General features: G+C 47.1%; 1 protein-coding gene across 7 annotated transcripts in view; it reads left to right on the top strand.

Annotated features, from left to right (window-relative positions):
* The window catches only part of LOC118214121 (LIM and senescent cell antigen-like-containing domain protein 1), a 38,502-nt gene extending 17,740 nt beyond the window's left edge, over positions 1–20,762 (top strand). For 3 of the 7 annotated variants that reach the window (XM_035393712.1, XM_035393713.1, XM_035393711.1), the window contains exons 2-11: positions 10,297–10,456; positions 11,485–11,551; positions 12,245–12,365; positions 12,608–12,757; positions 14,009–14,159; positions 15,312–15,404; positions 16,149–16,197; positions 16,508–16,583; positions 17,869–18,052; positions 19,270–19,403. In XM_035393712.1, the coding sequence (XP_035249603.1) occupies positions 10,297–10,456; positions 11,485–11,551; positions 12,245–12,365; positions 12,608–12,757; positions 14,009–14,159; positions 15,312–15,404; positions 16,149–16,197; positions 16,508–16,583; positions 17,869–18,007 (1,006 nt within the window). In that variant the 3' untranslated portion in view covers positions 18,008–18,052; positions 19,270–19,403. Of the gene's footprint in view, positions 1–3,338; positions 3,677–10,296; positions 10,457–11,484; positions 11,552–12,244; positions 12,366–12,607; positions 12,758–14,008; positions 14,160–14,705; positions 14,799–15,311; positions 15,405–16,148; positions 16,198–16,507; positions 16,584–17,868; positions 18,053–19,269 lie in introns of those variants that run through there. The other 4 variants (XM_035393708.1, XM_035393709.1, XM_035393707.1 and 1 more) reach the window with 4 other exon arrangements.
* Positions 20,763–22,668: the final 1,906 nt, after the last annotated feature.

The raw sequence follows: 22,668 nt of genomic DNA, 5'->3' as shown, positions 1-22,668 counted from the left end.
GGTCAGATGAGTTGTTGTTGATTTGCAGGCCCAAAATACATTGCTAATGGAAAGATCTTCATAAGGTCAGCGATGGCTTAAAGAAATGGAAATGGAATGTCTGTTCACATTTTCCCCCAAAAAGATTTCACCCACAGCATTTACTGTCTTTGAGCACAGCTGATTGTGAAGTCGTGAAGCACAGCTGTTCATTGAGGCTCTACAGTGTTTTGGTTCCATCACCAGTGTTAGGCACAAGCAGAGGGGGGAACTGGCCTACTGCTCTGCTCAGAGTGCCACTCCCAGGAGATCAGTCCCAGGACCCTGTACTCCCCCAGACCCCAGGTCCCAGGGGGCCAAGCCTCCACCCCTTCCCCCTGCATCGTGTCCCGATCGAGTCCTATCCGAAAGAAGATAGCGACCCAGAGTCACACTGTCTGGTGTTGACAGTTGTTGCGGCCAAATATAGGGACCCCTGCGCCCCTTTTTTTACGGCCGCCCGGTTAATTATAGGCCCCTCTGGCCCCTCGCCGCGGGAGGGGAGCTGGACCAGTGTCAGCCGTGCTGTTTACTTCCCCTCTCCGCTGCCGCTTCAGAACACGCCGTCCGCGGGGCCGTCCCCCGCTCTCTGAGCCCAGCGCCGTCCGCGGGGCCGCCCCCCGCTCTCTCAGCCCGTCACCCCAAAAACCCGCGCGCTGCGCTCTTAACGCATGTCAGTCTCCGCACTCTGTGTGCAGCTCTCTGGCGAAACCGCTCTTATTTTGGCAGTTTGGGTACAGTCGTGAAGCGCGTGAGCAGGGGAGGAATGCGCAGGTTTTAAAATGGGAGGAAGAGGCGCTCTTGGCAGCAGGGCCCTGCTTAAACACACAGCGAGGAGTCCCCTCTAAAATGGCTGCCATTCCTCTGCACTGAGCCGGTTAATTATCGCGCAGTGGAAATTCTCTGCGTCTGCCGTGGCTTTATTTGGCCGCTTGCGCGTCTTGGCGTGGTTTGCGTTTAAATGCGGGGGCGCTTTCGCCGATTCTCTGCTGCGTCTGGTACGGTGTGCAGCTCATCAAAGATTGCCTGGTTGGTCTTTCTCGCAGAGGAAAACATACGTTTGCTCCAAGTATGACTCATAAATCAAACATTTTAGGTGAGTCGGTTAAAAGTATTTATGACACAGGATCCTGTTTATGAAATTAAAAGATGAGTACATCACGATCTGTGCATTTTTTACTCTGGTAATCGAAGCTTAAGTGTACTTTTTTGATGAGGTCGTGTTGTGAATCTGATTTGAACAGTTGGGCCTTGCTATCGCGGGGTTTTCAGTCTGCAGTTATAAGCTATTTAAATGTTTTTTTCTCCCCTGTTCTTATGTTTAAAATTTGAACTAAATTAAATCGAGTCAATGACAAGCATCCACTTCTTAATGGTACAGACGACTGTTCTCTGCTGTTCTCTGACCTTGGTCAGCGTTAGCAAGGTTTCAGGCAGAGAAGTTTAACTTCACCTTGAACACCCCTCCACTTCAGTAGCAGAACGTGCACTTAGCCACAACATGGCCATTGTGTTTACCTCCAGCTCAGAGGTAATCTGGCTGTGCTGACATTGAAAAGCAGACGTGCCTCTAATGGCCGTCGTGTTTTTGAGGAGTCAGGAGACCAGAATAGGCAGCAGTGAGGGAGGGGTTCGGGGGGGGGCACCTGTTACTGTGGAATGCGGGCTGCGCAGGCCAGAATAGATCGTCCTCTAACAACAAAGGGCGTCACCGCTGTGCTCACACGTACGGCCTTTGTCACGCTAGCTGTGCTGCAGAAAGACCGTTCATTCTTTTAAAACCTGCCGTAAAAATAGAGACTTTGTCTTGAGTTTACGCCTTTTTCTGCTAAATGGCATGCTTTAATTAGGTCTGACCTTCACAAAGGCCCTGCCATCTGAAATAATAGTAATGGGGGGGAAAAAAACAGTTTTGCCAGGAGCATCTGACATTTTGTACCTCTCACTCACCCGCTACACTTCAGGTCGGGGGTTTATACGTTAAAAGTCGATGCAGGAGTGACGTAAGAGTTTCCCTTTTGGGCGTGGCCAAATAGGGGCACATTTCTGCTGACCTTTGACCCTGACACCCACTTGCTTGTGTGGAGCAGCGGTTTTGGGATTGGAACCCACCGAGTGTGCAGGCCAGGCCTGACCTTCCACACACATAATCGTCACGGATGAGTGCTTGGAAAATTAACCCCCCCCCCCGCCCCCCACCCTTCTCACATCACTCGTCCCGCGTCCTGTTAATCAGGGTGTTTGATTTTCAGCGACTTCCTGACCCCCCCTCCCCCCCTTCCTTCCGCATTATTTCACTGCCTCATCAACGTCTGAAATTCCCTCCGCAGGCCTGTGAGCTGGCGATTAGAGCAGACGTGACGGACAGAGAGAGGAGGGAGGGGCGGGGCACACAGGGGCTGGGGGGGCCAGCTGCCAGGAGTGCCTAGTTTGGAGATGAGATGACCCGCAGCGTCTATTTGTAGAATGACGAAACTGTGCTGAAGACAGGAATAGGAGGACGAATTCCTCTCCTGCGTAAAAGCCCTCAGTGTGAGACGTGCCTAAGAGGACTGGGGGGGGGGGGGGGGGGGGGGGGGGGGGGGGCAGGACCCTGATCCCCGCTCAGGAGAAGGAGAGTGAGCGAGAGAGAGATAGAGGGAGACCCATTGAAATGCATGTTTCAAAATCCCCAATTCCTTGTGAAGTAGCAAATTCCCATTTCTACTCATAAACATATTCATAAACATAAACATTTGTAATTGATAGAACTGTATTTATGATGTCTTTCTTTGATACTGATTTGATTTTAAACAGACTACATACATACTAAATTTTCACGCTGGAGTTAAAGGTTTCTGTAGTGGAGATGTGACGGGAATCGTGTCGCAGGATGTTGTGATTGATGGGGACAGCTCTGTCCCTTCAGAGGGATCCTCTGTGTCTGAGGATCTGGTTTCTTCTTGCCGTTATCGCTGCTATTCCCAGACGCCGTCCGCTAAGATTCACTGCCTCGGCCGAAGCCAGTGTTTTCCCTCCTTTTTTGTGTGCGTCCCGATGCCTGACGCCCCTCCAGCTGTGGAGCACCCGGAGCCAGAACTGAGCAAGCCCGGCCCCCGTACCGTACCTCCAACAGCAGGCCCACAGCGGGGGGGGGGGGGGCTCCTGTGCGGATCAGCCGTCCCTCTCCTGTGACACGCTGACCCCTTCCTGCTCTGGGCCGGGGGGGGTGGGCGCTCTTAGTTTGAAAGGGTAGCCCAACCCTCCAGTGGCCGATTGGGGCAGAGAGAGAGGGAGGGAGGGAGGGAGGGAGGGAGAGGGAGAGGGAGAGGGAGCAGGACTTGCTGTGGAGCAGACGGATTTTCGACGGGATCAGCGAAGGATCGCCGCTACGCCCGTCCCCTCCCGGAATATCGCTGCCTCGCTTCCTTCAGACCGTTTCCAGTTTCGCCCACTTTTCCGTTGCTCTTTTTGGGATCGCCCCGGCCATGGAGGTCCAGAGCCGCGCGCCGCCCCCCTCCATCCCCGAGAACGGGGAGCTGCAGGCGGAGGTGAACGGCCTGCGTCATGGAGACGGGGGGGACGGGGGGGACGAGGAGGAGGTGCCCGTCTCCAAGTCCCAGAAGAGGCGCAGCGACATCAAAGTGTACAAGGAGTTCTGCGACTTCTACGCCCGCTTGTGAGTGTGGCGCTGTGGCACTGTGCCACGCCAGGCCTGGCACGCGGGGGTGCAGGACGTGTGACACGGGTCCTGTCATACACACATTTCACTATGGAAACGCACGCTAGGCAGCAGTATAGTCACTGGTGCTACAGTGCTGTGGGCTGTCTCAGTAGACTTAGGTGGGATAAGTAGAAAACAATGTGTGGCCTCTCAGGTTGGGTTTAATATGTTATTATGTTTATTTTTGAAACGGTGAATGGGTCTGCAGTGCACGCTTACAGTGCCTGGGCCTCTGCGGGGGCGGTGGTGCTTGTTGGAGAGGTGTGGGGTTTTAAATGCCGCACGTGTGCGGTTTGAGAGCAGGACACAGCGCAGAGCTTGTGTGGAGAGCGTGCTCCCGCAGGGACCGGTAAAGCGCTACAGCGGCGTTCTGTCGGGTCCAGCACAAAACGGGGATTATGCAGGGAAAGCTGAGAGCCCCGTGTGGGCGTGCGAGCCTGTGGAAAGCTGCTCGTAGGGAAAGAGAGAGAGAGAGAGAGAGAGAGAGCTGGCCAGTATTTTTCAGCTGTTTATGACTCCTGGTGAACTGCAAACATGTAAAATGTTATGTTCCCCTCTGTGGAGTGATACACAGATGGGTGCCTGGGTGGCAGCGGCCTGTTGCTTCCTGCAGTCTGCAGTGTGAGCGTGAGCGGCTTTACCCACGGCCTGTAAAACACCAGCCTGTCCCCATCAGCTATAGTCCGTGTATTTTCTGTATCAGATGAAGCAACCAAAGCCCAGATGGCGTGAAGCTTGACTTCGGCCATTCCGTTCTCTGCTTATTGTCCCTGAGGAATGCGCTGCAGGTATATTTTTAGAAATTATTCGTTTTTCAGCAGACTTCCTGTCTGCACTCTATCGGCTCCATATTGGTTCTCTTAGCGATTTTATCTATTTCTGACATCCAGGAAGCTGGCGATAAATTAGACGTCCCTCCCGCTCCTCATCTGGACCTTTTAAAGCTGATTTATTGATCAGGTGTGCCAAACCTGCAGCGAGCCACATTCTGGGTAGAGTTCGTACTAGTGGGTACTGTGTGTGTTTCTGCAGGCTGCTCGTGTTTATATTTGTAATGGTAATGTATAAATCTCATTCCATTGCAGCCAATGGTGTTTCTCATGTTGCGAGTGAATACACGGTCTTCTACGTCATTGTCCGGCATGGTTTCATTGCCATATTTTATCTGTGGCTTGTACCATAGAAATTTGGCAGGCACCATTGGAAGACCACTTACACACAGAGCAATACATGGGCCTAGACCTGGAACTGTCTGCATTGCGCTATTCCAAACCAAACACACAGGCCTGAATTAAGTCAACATTTGTCCTGAACTTGTTACAAGAAATATGTTACAAGTCTTTAAAACTGCTGTTTGACTTCTAAATAAAAACAAGTGTTAATCTTGCAAACCATTTGGCCAGTCACCAAGAGTAACTAACTAAACTTACTGTGATTTTTTTTTTTTTTTTTAAATAGACGCTTGCATTTATTTGTAAATGAAACTTGGGAGCGAAGGCTGATGGACTCCAGATGGCTGTCCTGACTGAGCCGCAGTGGGTGTTAGAGTGTACAGGACGGAGACGCTGGCGTGAGCTCAGCCTCCAGGCCCAGCGTGCGAGGGACCAGGTACCCTTATATGGGCTGGAGTGGCAGGGAATGGCTCGGCTACGCTCTGGATCGCGAGATGGTGTCACAAAAAGGCGTTCGCACTCCCAACACATTCTGCCGTTTGCTCTCTCTCTCTTTCTCTCCGACAGTCACGGAAAGGGGATGGAAATGCCAGGGGGATTGGTCATTTCCTCCCAGAATTCTCTAGGGCTGGGGTGCGGCAGCTGTCTGGTGCTTGTGCTCACGAGCTAGTGACACCAGGACTCCACATGCTACTCACCGCTATGAGGCCTGCCTTTGATTTAGTGAAGGGACGGGTGGCACGGATTCTATGGGCCCACCAGAGGGTCAGCTGTGCTCCTTCTGTCCTCCCTGCTACTACGGCAGGACGTGTCCAGCTGGCGACGGAAGTTTCCGGGCTATGTTACAGTTCATGAATATTCACGAAGTGATGTGTCCAAACAAGAACATTCATTTGAACAGTATTGTTGTTGGACAGTCCTCTTCGTGAATATTCATGAGGCGTTTTGTGTTCGAATGTTTATGCTGCGAAAGTAAGGGGACAGAACCTTTGGTGTTAAGAACTGAGCCAACCATCTGGTGGGATGCAGCAGTCTGGGGTGGCGGCCTGGGACACCACGGCAACAGTTCCAGGCTCTAATCTTGGGAGGAACTCTGCTGTTGTACCCTTGAGTAATTTCTTCATTAAGTATGCAGCTGTACAAAGGGGTGTGTAGCAGAAATCACCATGATTTACTGCACTAATTTAGACTGTCCCACAGCTCAAAATGTCAAGCTTCGGACAATCGGATTTAAAGACCCTGAACTGTCGAAGACATGCATTTTTAGTAGAACCCAAAAAACAACAAAACAAACAAATGCCATGATATTAAGCGCATTTTATACTCAGCTGAGATTTTGAATTAGATTGTTTTTTTTTAAATCCTGAAAGCGAGGTTTTGGTACTGGGGATTTGGCAGCCGTGTTTGTGCGGGTGGTTTTTTAGAGTAAAGCTTTTGATGCTACATTGAAATGGCAGATATGCCATCCCAACAAGTTACGGCTTGGTGAAGCGGTATGCCCCGTACCTATACAGCACCGTGAGTTTGGCACTGTTCAGGTTTAATATTACACCGCAGGGTTTCCCACAGGAAAACGCTTAGCTGAGGGGGAGCTGCCTCTGGGGATGAGCAGCAGCGTGAAGTAGCGGTGAGCTGTGGTGTTTACATAGCCTACACCTAGCCTAGTGATAACATGACGACACAATGGCAATACATTATAAGACTTAGATTCTGAAATATTAACCTGATTACTTTTAACAAATAGTATTATTTAAATGAATTTGTGTAAACATATTTAAAAAATAAAATATCACAGTATTCCTTAAATTTAAACAAAAATACAGGAAGAAAACTGTTGTTTTGAACCATCCAAGCTGCTAATGGAATTGGGGGCTGGTTCAGTTAACAAAGTTCCAAACCTTTTGGAGGGCTTTCGTTAGCCCTTGTTACGGTGTCAGTGTTCAGAATGTCTGCGTTCATCATGGATCAGAGGTCAGGGTGCTTTGAGCTGGACTGCTGCGTTCAGTCTGGCTTCAGGCTGGTGCTGGTGTTGAGGGCTGGCCTACATCACCCAGACTGCTTCAGTACGGAGGTGGGTTTAAAGGCACAGAGCGCAGTTTGGCTGGTGATTTTTGTGAGGCAGGAAGTGGATTGGTTACGGCAGTGTCCGTGGTTGTGAACATGCACTGCTTAGCCGGTCTGTGAAATGCAGAAGCTGACGGGGGCTGTGTGTCAGTTTACTACGACGGTTTATGAGCAGAGGCCTGGCTGCATATCCGTGCGGCGTAAACACGCTCTCCTGGAGACTCGCTGGAATTCTGACCTTTCAAACAAAAGCAAATCCACAGTTCTCCTTCCCTCTCTTCTGCCCCCCTTCCCTCTTCCCTCCCTCCCTGTCTTTTGACTCTTGTGGCCGTTGACTGGTGGCGAATGGCCGCAGTAAGATTTAAGGCTCTGGTTGTGAATGCAGGGGGATTTGTTCTGGCTTAGCCATTAACTCTCTCATTAGGTGAGGGCTTTCATGCTTTTCACAGCTGCAGTTCACTGCTAACGTTGACAGAGCCGCAGTGAGCGCCTGTCTCCAAAAGAATGTCAGAAATGTGTTTGGTTTACGTTAGCTCTGCAGATGTTACGGACTTGAGAAAGTCAAAGCAAGTTTTTATCTTTGCAAGCATGGATTGGTTTCAGGATTGTTGTTGTACAGAAATGCTGATGTTCAATAATACCTTATCGTGAACAGGATCAGTAGTGACTTGTACGCGCGATACCGTTATCGTCGTGGTGTGTTTGATTGATATGAGCTTACCGCAAGTCTGTGAAATGAGGCACATGCATTCTGAACTCGCGTCTTGGCGTAATGTCTTAGGTCCCTGTGTCTGGTCTTACAACAGGTGGTAATTACTCAGTGTGTGGTTTCATTATCCTCAAGGGAGTAGCTCACAGTCAATGAAAAGTGACTATTTAAAGGCATTATGAGCTTTTTGCAAAGGTAAGGCTTCACAAACGTGGTCCTGGAAGCTCCCATATATGCAGGTTTTGCTTCTAGGCAGCCCAGTAATTACAGTAGTTAATGTACCTGAGACCATGCATTTATGTGTTCCCATGAATTTTATCATCAAATTCATAGAAACACTCGTCATGCAGAGTTAGTTAATTTCTCAGTGGCTTTTTTAAAGCCGTTGGTTTTATGGATAACCATAAAATGAATTGTCCCCACATTTAGGACTCCAGTTTGTTTTTGCCAATAAAATGAATCCATAAATCAGTCCATTAATGAGGCGTACATGACACAGACCCCACAACTCAATTGTCAGCGCTTCAGACATTGGAAACGTTTTTTTTAAAACTGGAACCAAAACCAGCATACATAGGGGCCCCCAGATGTGAGTTTGGGGGGGCACTATGTTGCCTGCATCCTGGCAGAAACACGACGTGAAGGAGAGGGAGGCGGGGAATGTGAAACACCCAATACTGAGGACATGAGCAGCCAGCCAATGGCACGCCTTGTCCTGAAGCGAAATGTGACAGGTTTATTGAGCTTTATCAAGAGTGTGACGCTTTATTTAACCGATCTGCAACACACCTGCCCAGTAAATTATGTTATCTAAATCATAGGGTACAGAAATCTGACAGCTTGATACGAACACGTGGTGATTTAAATCTTTGTGCTAAAGATATGAAACGTGTTTAGGGTAGGTCTGTTAAATTTGTGGCTAATAATTTAAGGGCAGCATCGCTGACCAGCTTTGCTCACAAACTTTGTGACACCACAGTGGAAATGCTGTATGTGAACCATGCCTGCATAGGTGTGGATCTGTGTCATCTGCGATTCAGCTGGGCTGTATCTCAGCACAGCCTGAATGGTTGACTGGATGGAAATGCTGGTTGCTCCTCAGTGCAGGCTGGGACTTCTCTCTGTCCCGTCATTTTCAGATAGGACATGGGGATGTGACCCGGCGCAACTGGGCGTGTCTATCACAATGTCTCAAAATGGCAGATTGGCGTTCCCTCAAACACGTCTGTGCCGCCTTCTCTCGTTGCGCAACTGAGAGATAACGTTGTGAAAAAGGGAAGTTTGAAAAAACACACCCTCATCTTACCAAATTCTCATCTCCCACCCTTCTCCCTTCACCCATTTCTAATGAATCAGAGGGTTGACTCCTGGGAGCAGAACGGCTAAAGGTCCCATATTTCACACACGCAATTTTAAATGGCATCAATGTCAACAAAAAACAGAATTCTCAGGAACAACCATTCACCATCACAATGTTGCTGTAAAGTCATGTGGGTTTTCCAGCCAGCATAGTGTGTTGAGTGATAAACATTTAGAGTGCAAACAGATGTATGATAGTGTTCAGTGCCCTAGTCTGACTTAGCATCAGTTAGGTCAGAATAATGTTCACTGTGTGAACTGGACTTTGTGTTCTTGGCTATAAATAACTGTACAAAATGAGTATTGTACCTTATCGAACCTATGTTTTGTAGTTGTTCCAATGACCTTGATATGCACTTTTGTACGTCACTTTGGATAAAAGCGTCTGCTAAATTAAAATGTAATGTTGTAGAACAGTGCTTTGACATTGTGAGATGAAAGGTGTGATATAAATGAAAATCCGTTAGAATTGGTATTACTCCAAATCTGTTCATGCACAAAGTGCGAGTCTTAGCTCCTGCTGTGAAACCAGCACATTCTGCTTGGATGATTTATCTGTTACTGAGAAATTCAGTAAGGGTGTCAGCAGACCATGTGTAGCCTGCGAGGCCTTCCTGCCTGGGGTCTATGGAAGGAATGTGATATCTGTTCCATTACAAACTTTCAAGTAGAGCCTGTTGGATGAATGTGCTGCTCTATGTTTTTATTAATTGAAGTGATTGCTTTGCTAAAGCAGAGTAGAAGGGAGAATGTTCCCAACATATTTCTTACTCTTTAGGATTAAGAGATTTTTGCTTTGAACATCTTTGTCAAAGGGGTGCCCTTGAGAGACCTCACAGAATTTCTCCTGCATTATGACCTCACAGAATTCCCACTGCACTATGGCATCACAGAATCCCCTCTGTGCTGTGACTTCACAGAAGGCTCTGTGACCTCACAGAATCTTCCTGCACTGTGACCTCGAAGAATACTTACTGCACTTTGATTACACCAAATCCCTACTGCACTGTGATCTCACAGAATGTCAGATACTCTGGGACCTTAGAATCAGCCTCTGGTATGCTCTTCAGATATGAACACTTTGGTTTAATACTCCAAGCTCATCATGGGAACTATTGGGGTTCAGCATGGTTGAGAGGTGTTTACTATCGTACTCATTGTGAACTGAAAGCTCCGAACCAGGTCCAATACCTGAATTGTACCCGCTGTAAAGGTTATTGGCTGCATTAATTAAATAATAATTCACTTTTTTTTTTATTTCTCCCCTGCAGCAACATGGCAAATGCCCTGGCAAATGCCATCTGCGAGCGCTGCAAGAGTGGCTTCGCTCCGGCGGAGAAGATCGTCAACAGCAACGGGGAGCTGTACCACGAGCAGTGCTTCGTCTGTGCCCAGTGCTTCCAGCAGTTCCCAGAGGGACTCTTCTATGAGGTGTGCTCCGCCCCCTGCACCAACCGACCATACCTGGGGCTGGGGGGAGGGGCTACAGCATGATCCATACTCTGAACTCCCCCAGACATGGCATAATTGAATCCGTCATTTTGCTTGATTCCTCTCTAGAATAGAGATGTTGGAGGTATTTGGTGACTTGAGAGTTACTAGAGACTTTAGGAACTGAATAAATCAGCCGGATTGCTGCTCTGGTCATGACTGGAGAAACTGCTTTCAAGTAATATGTGCACAAGCCTCATACATTAATGTAAAAGGGCTCACATGAATCATAGAGGGATTTCTCATTAGCGTTCTGAATGCGTTCAAAGTCTCATTAAACAGTATATCACTGGTGAAATTCGTGAAGAACGGTACATTATACAGTCAGTGTACAGTCAGAGCCCTTGAGAAAGTTCCTGGAACAGGCTGCACTGTGCTTTATTTCCTGTGTCCTCGGGCACTGGGCACTCTCGTGGCTTCAGGCACAGGTCAGGTTCACCGCGGTTCGGCTCGGCAGCCAGATTTGGCCGGAGGCCGTGGAAAAGCGAGGGAACGCAGAGGAAGACAACCTCGCTCGGTTAATCCTCACCTTAACTGCTCATCAAAGCTATCGCCCCAGGATAGCTGGATAGCGACTTCAGGAAATGAAATGCACGCGTTCCCTTTGAAGTGGCTGCTGCTGCGGCCTCCAGAGTGCGAGCGTGGACCAGATCCTCCCGCAGCTCCGGCTGAAAGCGCGGGCGGGGGGGGGGGGGGGGGTACCGCTGACGCCCTCCTGGGCTGTGCCCCCCACCCCCAGGCTTTGGGACTCTCGCTCTTCTGCTACAGAACGGAAAACTTTCGAAGCATCCGGAATATTCTCTGTGAACGAGTCTCTATTTATGGATGTAATCTCACGCTGGTCCCATTCCCTGGCGTGTCCTCTTTATTAGTGTTGATGTTTGATTGTTCCTCACATGTGGGAGGCGTGTGTGTTAAAGGGGGCACGCTGTGGGTTGTGTGTGCTCACATCTGCCCTCTCCCTGCAGTTCGAGGGCAGGAAGTACTGCGAGCACGACTTCCAGATGCTGTTCGCCCCCTGCTGCCACCAGTGCGGTGAGTAAACACGGGGCACGCGCCCAAACACGCGCCCGGGCTCCTGGCACACGCCCGGGTCCCGATGCACGCGGAGCCGGCGCAGCAGATGCTCTGGGTGGACTAACAGGCGCCGGTATCAGATGAGTTCTGTGGAACTCACACGCACATGGCCGTGCTTATGTAACGGGTGTGGCCCTGCCGCGGGACTGGAACCCCGGCCACGCTGCACAGCAAGAGATACGATTACCCTTACATCTCTGAGCTCTGCTGCGTTCAGCCCACTGCAGTCTGTTATGGACAGGCCACACTCCTTTTATTTATTTATTTATTTATTTATTTATTTATTTAGTTAGTTATTTATTTAGTTATTTATTTAGTTAGTTAGTTAGTTAGTTATTTATTTATTTCGTTATTTTTTATTTATTTTTTTTATTTTTTTATTTCTGCTACTTTCTTCAGATGGGGAAGCGGGGAGTGTCACAGATAGAGATTGGATAATAATGCAGAAAACACCATTGTTGGGAATTGAATCTCATTTGTTCATTTATAAAACTCCTTTTCAAAACCCAAGATCTTTGTGCGTACATTTACGCATATTATAAGAGGGCTAGGCAAAATATTGAACTGATGAAACTTCCCGTGAGCGGGGTGAGTGAAATGAGAACGGTGTGTTAAGTGAAGGGCTGTACTGAGTCTCCTGCTCTTCCTCAGGGGAGTTCATCATCGGCCGTGTGATCAAGGCCATGAACAACAGCTGGCACCCCGACTGCTTCTGCTGCGACATCTGCCAGGCCGTCCTGGCCGACGTGGGCTTCGTCAAGAACGCGGGCCGGTGAGTCCCGCCCCCCCGCCCCGCCCCGCCCACACGCACGGCAGGGCTCCCATCAAAGGCCTGCTGCGCTCGGGCTCCAGGGTGCGCGTGGCATTAGCCGCTAATTAGCCGCTCTGCGCTTCGTCCCGCTGCTTCAAAGGCCCTCGCCCCGCGCCTGTGTGCAGCGGGCCGGGACGCCCCCCCGGCACGGTCGCCGTGGTTACCGCGCGCGGCGCACTCACCGTTTTCCCCTGTCCCCGCAGGCACCTGTGCCGCCCGTGCCACAACCGGGAGAAGGCGCGGGGCCTGGGGAAGTACATCTGCCAGAAGTGCCACGCCATCATCGACGAGCAGCCGCTCATCTTCAAGAACGACCCCTACCACCCCGACCACTTCAACTGCACCAACTGCGGGTCGGTACCCGCCTCCTCCGCGTCCACGGTTACCGCCCAGCACGTCCCAGAAAAAAATATATATATCCGGTCTATGGAGATACACACAGTATCTGGTTAATGGGTATTATGAATACTGATTGAAGCAGAGGCACTCAAACACTGATTCCTTTCTAGGAAAATTATGTTCCATTATATTACATAATGAAGGGAAGCTGACAAATAATGGAGAAAGTGTGATCATCTGTAGATTTACTCATTTCCTTCATCAGCAAAATAAAGCCTATTCAGGACCTTTCTGTTGTTTTTCCACCCATATATGTAGCATGTCCATGCAGGTGCTGCTCAGAGAAGGTTCCAGAAAGGGGCGTTTCTGTGCTGTGCACTGTGGTGCATCTAGTTTATATGTCACTATGCTCAGTATAGGCAGTTCTGCTGGCCAGGGGCCTTTTGAACCATGAAGTGAAGCTGCTCCCTCACTCTCCTTTAAAATCGACCCGAGGAGAGGAGAAGAGAAGAGGGGAAGGGGAGAGTAGGGGATGGGAGGGGAGAGGAGAAGAGGGGAGGAGAGAGGAGAAGAAGGGAGGGGAGGGCACTTCTGTGTTTGGCATTTCTCAGGGCCTCTGGCTGAACCCAGACAGGCGTGTGGTGTTTTGAGTTTCTCAGTTGGGGCTCCCCATGACCTCGATCCGTCTGTCTGTCTGTCCCCGAGTGACCGAAGCAATTAAAGCCGCACAGTGTGGTGGAACAAGGAGTGCTCAAACGGCCCTGTTTGGTGGGTTAGTGTAAACAATGCAGGCTGCCTTGCCATGCCTGCGGCCAACATGTACATGGCTAAGGCCGCTGAATATTTAATCAGGCATGGTCTCAGGGCGCCAGCATGTGAAGACTCACCCGAGCGGGGCTGAAACAACAAGTGGCACGGGCAGGGAGCTAAGTTAAACTCTCTCCCTCCCTCTCTCTCAACCCTCCCCCCCCACGCCCACTCTCCCTCTCTGTCTCTTGTTCATCACTCGTGACTTTGGGAGAACAGGCTGTTCAGTTTAGAGTAAATACGGGGAGAGATTGATTATGCAACATGTCGGCACATGGGTGACTCACTAGAAGCTGTCGTCGTTAAACGCGTTCGGTACACAATGGAAATCAGGGGCAGGATGTGCTGTGAATCAGAGGGAAGAAACGCGTTGCCCTCTGAACACCTTCTCCTCACCTCTCCCCACTTCTGCTCCTCTCCTCCCCTCTCCCCCTCTCCTCCCCTCTCCTGCCCTGCAGTAAGGAGCTGACGGCCGACGCTCGTGAGCTGAAGGGGGAGCTCTACTGCCTGCCCTGCCATGATAAAATGGGCGTGCCCATCTGCGGCGCCTGCAGGAGACCAATCGAGGGCCGCGTGGTCAACGCCATGGGAAAGCAGTGGCATGTGGAGGTGTGCATATCATAATTAAGCAGCATTTATCTCATACCCAGATGCTTTACTATGCAGCCCAGTTAGAGAAGCCATTTCCAACCAGTAATATGTCCGTTTCAATTTTAAAAGGAATTGAATATACTAGAATACGTCGCGAAACTCAGAGGTCATTTTGGTTTAGGTTCTTCTATATTTCCTCATTCCAATATCCTGCTGTAGCAGTGGCAGTCATATTGTTTGTCTGGTTTCAGTTTTGTTTGAGACCTTTGATGTATTTTGATTTTCTTACTGATGTGTTTTGAAGTTTCCCCTTTTCCCTTGCTTACAGTGCGCTGCTGTGTTTTTCTTTCATTTCGCTGGTTCAAGGAAATGCTCTGGGGCAGTTTTTTCTGGTCTAGCTTTTCTGTCCCATCCTTCAATGTCTTATTTCAGTCATCTTTTTCCTACTCCCTGAATGCTGCAGTACGTCTGCTCATAACTGCTCCCTCTTTGGGTCCTATTCTGTACGTTCCTGTCTCTGTGTCCTTCCTCGTCCTCCTCCTCCTCTGCCTCCTGCTCCCTCAGCACTTTGTGTGTGCCGTGTGCGAAAGGCCTTTCCAGGGCCACCCGTACTACGAGCGCAGGGGACACGCCTACTGCGAGAGGCACTTTGACATGGTGAGGAGGGGCGAGGCCACTTCCTGCCTGGCGCACTCTCCGCTCTGCTTCCTGTTTACCCAGAGTGCCCTACTGGCTCTGACTCCTCTCAGACAGGGAGCTCCATGCACACCACACAAATGCTCCCATAATCCACTGCTGTGTATCTATATAGTACATACAGTACACCATGTTATTACTTCCATAATCCATTGCAGTAGCTCCGTACTCCCAGCATACCTTATGCACCCTCCCATAATCCACTGCTCTATGTCTTTACCTACTATTTACTAGACACATAGTCCAGTTGTTAATAATGAGAACAAAAGGCAAACTGTTGTTGGTTGACCTTAAAAGGTCACGTACGTACTACAAGTTGTGAGTCCCGTGGGCTGAGCCTGTCTGGAGGGTCAGTGTGTCCAGCAGGGGGTGCTGTGCTGTGTTTGCCCTGTAACCGCTCGCCCCTGACCGCGCCTTTGCTGCAGTGATCCGCCCACTGTACTAACGTGTTGGGCCCATGCCGTGTGTTTGCAGCATTTTGTGTGTGCTAAGTGTGAGAAACCCTTCCTGGGCCACCGTCACTATGAGAGGAAGGGACTGGCTTACTGTGAGACGCACTACAACCAGGTAACGTAATGTGATCCTCCCTGACTAAACCCAGCAGGCAAAAACACTGTCTCTCAGCATGACACAAAAGCACTGTAAACCATGATTGGTGTTGCTTTAAAATTTGAAATGTTTGAGTGAATGTGCTCCCATCAGACCCAAGAGTGTATTATACATAGTATATATATTTAGTGTGTATATATATATATATATATATATATATATATATATTTGTTGTGAAAGTCTATAAATGTAACCTGAAGTATAAAATATCACAGATGTTATACGAAATATGTTCGTATATTAAAATAAGTTGACTATGTTGCATATTTGGCTGGAACTACTTCATAGCCTTGAATATATACATGGGATGCTGTGGAAAAAGTTTGTTTAAATTATCCAGGTGAATGTCTATTTAAGGAAACTTTTAGCGTGCAGAAGTTTTAATGATGAGGGCATAAATGTACAGACTTAACAGTCCAGGTCAAATTAGGAAGCTTAGTACAGCTTCACTGTTTCTCATGTATGCACTGCCCCCTACTGGTGAAAGGAAAGTGTCTCAAGCCCCAGAAAGTCTTGATGTATCTCCCTCAAGCTTGCAGCTGTACAGCCAGCTGCTGAGCGCCTAGCAGAATGAGCAGTGGAGAGGTGCATGGCTTGTGCACGTGTGTGCATGACACCTCCAGTGATTTTGAACAGTTCTTTAGACCCGAAACTCTGTCTGATCAACATTTCTCCCTCCCTCTCCATCTTCTCCTCTCTCAGCTCTTTGGAGATGTTTGCTATCACTGCAACCGTGTCATTGAAGGAGATGGTAAGATGTCCCTCCTGCTCAACGTGTGTCTGCACATTGTAATGTGTCATATCTTGTGCGGTTTTATTATCTAGTTTTATTATGGTAACATAAACGTTAGAGTATCAGTGAGCGAAAGATATGCATATGCTTTCTTTGATGACATTAAATGATTTTATATTGTGTGTGTGTGTGTGTAAGACCATGCTTGTTTATCCCGTACTCTGAGTCTGTGCCCTGCATGCAGTGTTGTTGGTGTTGAGTGTGTGTGGAGGCAGTACTGACCGCGGCTGTACTGGAGCTCTAACATGCCGCCTGTGGTTCCCTGCAGTGGTGTCGGCTCTGAACAAGGCCTGGTGCGTCAACTGCTTCGCCTGCTCCACCTGCAACACCAAGCTGACTCTGAAGTGAGTGAGAGCCCCCCGCCAACCTCCTGCCACGAGGTGTAATCCCAGAAAGCCTATTATACACCATGCGTATTATTATTATTATTATACACCGTTCTCTCTGGGTAGAGTTCCTCTCCTGTACCCACAGCAGTCCCTGGGTTTTGGCTGCTTCAGTAAGTGCAGTCCTGTATGAATGCTGCAGGAAGGAGAGTGACTTGGTGAGTCTTAGCTCAGAGAATGTTCCAGGCCTTTCTAGCTGCAGCTGCGGCAGCATTGCCGTCTCACCAGAAACCCTTCCCTCCCTTCTTTTGTGTTTCTTTCTTAAATCTGACACAGTTTGCATTACACCATCCTTTATATCAAGTCTGGACTGGGAAAAAGGCTTAAAAATCACCTATGAAAAGCAGCTATGTTAGCGTGTTTAAACCTGTGTTCCATACTCGAAGAATTGCGTGTGTATGGAAAATGTCAGTTCAGGTGCAGGAGGTTACTGAGGTAATGGTATCTGGTGAAATACCCTGGAGGGTAGACCTCAAGGAAGTTATTCCAGTGTGACTGGTGAAATATCTCATTTTAAGATGGAAGCAAATACTGCCCTATATTCTCAAATATATAAAGCAGAATATTTAATGTATCGCGGTAAAAATATTAGCAGAATACATTTATTCATGTAGCTTCAACAGAAGCTCCTATTTCAGAGAATGTTGCTACTGGTGATGAAAAAGTGAGTCTGGTGAAATGTGGTTGGTTCATTTGATTCATATGAAGCTTCCCTACCTCACATGTTAATGGCTAGAAAACAAATGGCACCGGCCAGAAAAACGCACATGAACACACTCGAAGTACAGAAAAACTGAACTGTTCCTGTAGAGTGTATCAAGTTACAGACCATGCTGTGTTGGCATAGCACCCACAATCTAGTGGTTTAGAAGAAGGAATGTATTTTATTAGGGAGTTACATGGTGATCATGGCCAAAACGAACATGCAGTGTCTTCAGTGACCTGTGGGTGGTTGACAGGTGCTATGTGCCTGCTGTAATCGCTCCTGGAGGGGCGTGGCCAGTGTGTGAATATTGACTGAGGACGCTGGGGGGCGGGGCAAGTTCTGTGTCTCCTGCCTCTGCTCTGAATCTAACAGCTCTGCCTTCCACCTCTTTATCTTTCCTCTCTTCCCTCCTCCTCCTCCCGTTCTGCTTTCTCTCTCCATCGCAAAACCCCTCCCTTCTCACCTCATTTCCTGTCCCTCCTCTTCCTGCCCCCTCCGCGTCCCCGCCCCTTGACCTCCGCCCCCCCGGCCACGCAGGGACAAGTTTGTAGAGATGGACCTGAAGCCGGTGTGTAAGCACTGCTACGAGCGCATGCCCGAGGAGCTGAAGCGCCGGCTGGCCAAGCGCGAGCGCGACTCCAAGGAGAAGAAAAAGAAAATGGCCATCTGTTTGTAAACCTTTCTTTTCCTTTCCCCCCTCACCGCTTCTTTCCATCCATTGGTTAGTGTCATCCTCCTCTTTTTCTCCTCTAGCCCCTCGGGTCTGGGCTTTTCCTCCCGCGTGTGCTCTGAAGATGTTTGGTTTGTTTTGGTTCCTGTTGGTTTTGCCATGTCCCCTCTCACCCTCCCTCCATCCAATCACAGTGGTGTAGACGATCATCAAGGTCAAGTACAATTTACATTTTAGGCATTTGGCAGATACCTTGAGCCAAAGCAACAGACAGAAGGTGCATTTAACATGGCAAGAAAAACACCACTAGATTAGTAGATTTTGAGCTGGGAAACAGAATATGAGAAACAGAAGCCATTTTGAGGTGAAAGTTCAATGCTTGCTTAAGACTGTCTGCACGAAACCAGCGCCTAAGCAGGCTTATGGTCTGTTGTGTATGCATAAATGAGATTCAGTTTTTTGATTGGCATAGCTGGTAACCATGGCGATGAGTCGCACATGGGGATGTTGTGTGTTTCCCTATGCGTCACAGGCCTGGTGTATTGTCAGTTTCTTTAATCTTTAAGGGCAGAAATAAAGAATTTAAGCACCAGTTTTAAAGCATAATCCGGAAGCGCTTTCCTGGATTGATTAGTGTACTGTGTAATTTGGAATGGATTTGCCAGCACAGAAAGGGGTGCTTTGTTTCCTCTGGTGCTGTCCCTGGCCTTGGTGCGGGAAGTCCCACTCATAAGTCTCAGTTCCGTCCTGCATTTGCTTGCATGTGGATCGGAACTCAGTCTGAACTCCTGTTGCATGATGCATGAGACATTCCCCTTGATCCTCAAGCGGATGTGATCACCGCCAGAGTTCAAGTACTTACAGTGTACTCTGTACTTACAACGGAGCCAATCGCTTTATTCTTATGCTGAGTGAAAAGCCATTTGCTAATGTGCCTCAAGCTTCACCCCCATTAAGATCATAAGGCTGCCAGAAGCAGCACCAGTTCTTCTTGGAGTGAACACGGATAGTGTTCATTATTAAATAAGATTGAATATTCACTCTGTAGTGCAAATGTATCACGGGTCAGGAAAACAAAGTCCTGATAGCATGTTGCTTGCAAGTCACATTGTCATTCAGAATTCAAAGCTTGTGTCCAGAAGCATGCACCCCATTGGCCAAGTACTTGTAAGTTGTGGAGACCCGTGAAGGGCATTTGTGGTCTGTTTTGCTGTCATGTATGCACAGATTGGGGTGCATTGTTTTATGCTGTATCTGCTTGTGTCCAGGAACAAGTTTGTGGAGTTTGACATGAAACCGGTGTGCAAGAAATGCTATGAGAAGTTCCCCCTGGAGCTGAAGAAGAGACTGAAGAAGCTCGCGGAGACAGTGGGTCGCAAGTAGATATCCACGCCTCCAGAGGGCGCCACTGATCAGCCAGGACCCGCCGAATACTGAAGGGCTGATCTGCTTTGAACCAGTTTCCTTTACACTGTGCTTTCCTCATTTTAGTCAATGTATCGCCAATGTATGCTGTCTTTAGAAACAATCAGAAATGGCCAGATCCTCATTTTCACAAGGGCTAGTTCTAGTGAAGGGATTTCCTCAGTTTAATATAAATGCAAAGCATTGAAATATTGCTTTCTTGTGTGACTTGGCAAGAAAATGAAGTGTACACAAAATTTATTTTTTGGATGTGCTTTTGCCAATGTGATGGAAAAACACATACATGGAATTCACACATGAACTTACGCGACACTAACATGTATCCATATTAGTACCTGGTACATGACTTACGAGTGTGTATGATTACACATTTGTTACATCCAAAGACAATACAATATATTAGTTTAATTATTGTTCCCGTTTCCAAAATGGATTGTTTCAACATATACATTTTTTGCATGGTTTTATATTCTGTTTATATATCTGCATTTTGCCTTATTTTTTAATATCTTCTATGCATAGTGGACATTTATAGTCTATGTACTGGGCAATTTTAGAGGACTGTTTGTTTGAGAAGTGTCTCCTTTGGTGCAGTGTTATGAGATTGACAACTGCTGCCTTAAAATATAAACACAGTGTATCATTACAACTCACTTTTATGTTAAGAGTATTACTGTTTACTGTTGAATGAAACAGAATAGTTTGCCATGGAAAATGGATGGCATGGATGTAAAATGTTTGTCAAGTTTGGAGAGGAGAGTTATTGTGAACATTTTATATTTGTATGGGGGGGGGGGGTGGGTAAGCCATGTCAGATTATCAGGAGCTAGCATTTCCCCCTCCCTTTGGTCAAAATCTTGTAAGCCTCTTTGCGATAAACATGTTAAGTTTGAAATGGTAAGAATCTATGCATTGTTTCAGACAAACACCAAAATGCATTTCATTTTATGATAGTATTTAACCTTGTGATTTATTTAAATGCATTTGCATATTGTATGCCTCATCGTGAACGCATTGTACACATTCCACAGCCAAGTGTGGTTTACACTTGTTAAAGCATGATTTCCTGAGGAAAGATAAGTACCAGATGCTTGTTTCGCGCACAGTATGAATTAACTACTGCTGAGTCTATACAGGTTTCTAAAAAATGTATTCTGTGTTTAACTTGGTGCATGTCTGCAGCTTTCAATGTCCGGTTATTTCCATTAATTTGCATGGGTTTTCCCTGCAAATTTCAATTCAGCATTTACTCATGCACTGATCACTGCTTCACTGTAGTTTGTGCCTTTTATTACACAAAGTTATAGTATCAAATAAAAGATTATCCATCCCATTATCTTTGAAGAGGATTATAATTTGATTCATATTTTCTTTATCTGTACAAGGAATTTGTCTGTTTAAACCAAGGGCAGTCAGTTCTGGTCCTGGAGCCCCAGTGTCCATCCATCCATCCATTATCTATACCCGCTTATCCTGGCCAGGGTCGTGGGGGGTGCTGGAGGCTATCCCAGCGTGCATTGGGCAAGAGGCAGGAATACACCCTGGACAGGTCACCGACCTATCGCAGGGCACACAAGGCGCAGTGTATATGCAGGTTTTTGTTTCCACCAGTTACCCTGGTTAAATGAGCTAATTGGCTGTATAAACCATCACTGGTTCAGATCACAGTAAAACGTTTCATATAGGGACACAAAAACAGTCATCAGCTGTCATTCATGTGCTTATGAAATACAGCTAAATAGATGCTGTAAATGTTGGGGCTAATTAAGTCATTTACGCCAGGAGAACATGAATACCAGAAACAGATCCCGCCCTTGTTGCCCCCTCTGCTTTAGACACTACAGGCTGTGCTTTTATAATAGGCCTGACAAAGGCACTACAGGCTACACCTTTATAGCAGTGTTATAAATCATTTCATATGGTAATTATACCAGAAGGATTAATCTGGTTAATTAAATCACGCATGGCATATGTTGATATGCAAAATATAATGCTTACATTTTTCATATGAGATACTGCTACTAAAGACAAAATGTACTAACCAACTCATCACGGAGGTCTTTAAATAAAACATGATTATCCTTTCAGGTTAGAATTATTTTTTTACGGAATTGACTAATGGGAAGGCCCGGTTATTGCACTTTAAATGCTGTGTCTCCAATAAAAAAAGAGAAGTTTTCTAATGAAAATACTTCATATGTGCACATCAAATGTGTATGTCTAAATATGGCCTGAAGTCAACCATAATTTCTACCTTTTGTGATAGTGAACCTGAAACGATTTCTCATTTTTTACTGTACCAGTACATTCTGGAAAGATTTTACTTGTGTTGCTCAAAAAACAAGTGTGAAGATGTGATGTTTTATGACCGCTACTAGACCAAATTAGTCTGTGCCATTATTAACGGTAAATAATCTCTCTGAATATGAAAATTACCTCATTATTAAATATATTCATACATAAATGAACATAATTATATATATGTAACCTCTACATTATTTTTCACATTTTATTATATATTGAATTATTCAAATTATATATTGGAATAATAGTTATGCTGAATGTTGATGTATTGATTATTGATGCTGTGTTTATATATATAGACACACACACACACATGCGGGTGACAATTTAAAGGAAAAACCTGAATAAATGAGTGGAGAAGCACAGAGAATGCAGATGCTTCTTTACAGGTGTACTTTATGATATAATTAAGCAATTAACATCCTATCCTGCTCGTTGGCATTTATAAAATGCTGAGCAGGCCCAGTTGATCTCAATTTTGGATCAAGACGGCAAGAGGAGAAGATCTAAGTGACTTTGAAAGAGGGTTCATTGTTGGGGCATGGCTGGCAGGACCTTCAGTCACACAGACTTCAACTGGTTAGTGTTTCAGTTGGGACAGTGACTAGCAAGATCTGCATTTAGATCTATGGGAAAGACATCAGTAAATAGGGTCATAAATTGTGGTCGAAAGCACACATTCGATGATGAGGCTAAGGCTGGGGCAGTTTAGCAAGTGGGTTGGTGCTAGTGGGGAAACACAGAGATGGCAATTGTGAGAACTGTGGAGTCCTGGAGTGTGTACAACATGTCTTGATGCATTGTCCGATCTATGCTGGGGAAAGGAGGGTTTTACATTACATTACATTACATTACAGGCATTTAGCAGACGCTCTTATCCAGAGCGACTTACACAACTTTTACATAGCATTTTTTTTACATTGTATCCATTTATACAG

This window comes from Anguilla anguilla, chromosome 15 (genome assembly GCF_013347855.1).
Source record: "Anguilla anguilla isolate fAngAng1 chromosome 15, fAngAng1.pri, whole genome shotgun sequence".
Taxonomy (NCBI): domain Eukaryota; kingdom Metazoa; phylum Chordata; class Actinopteri; order Anguilliformes; family Anguillidae; genus Anguilla; species Anguilla anguilla.
The sequence above is the reverse complement of the archived record's forward strand: the minus strand, read 5'-3'. Positions and strand labels throughout refer to the sequence as shown.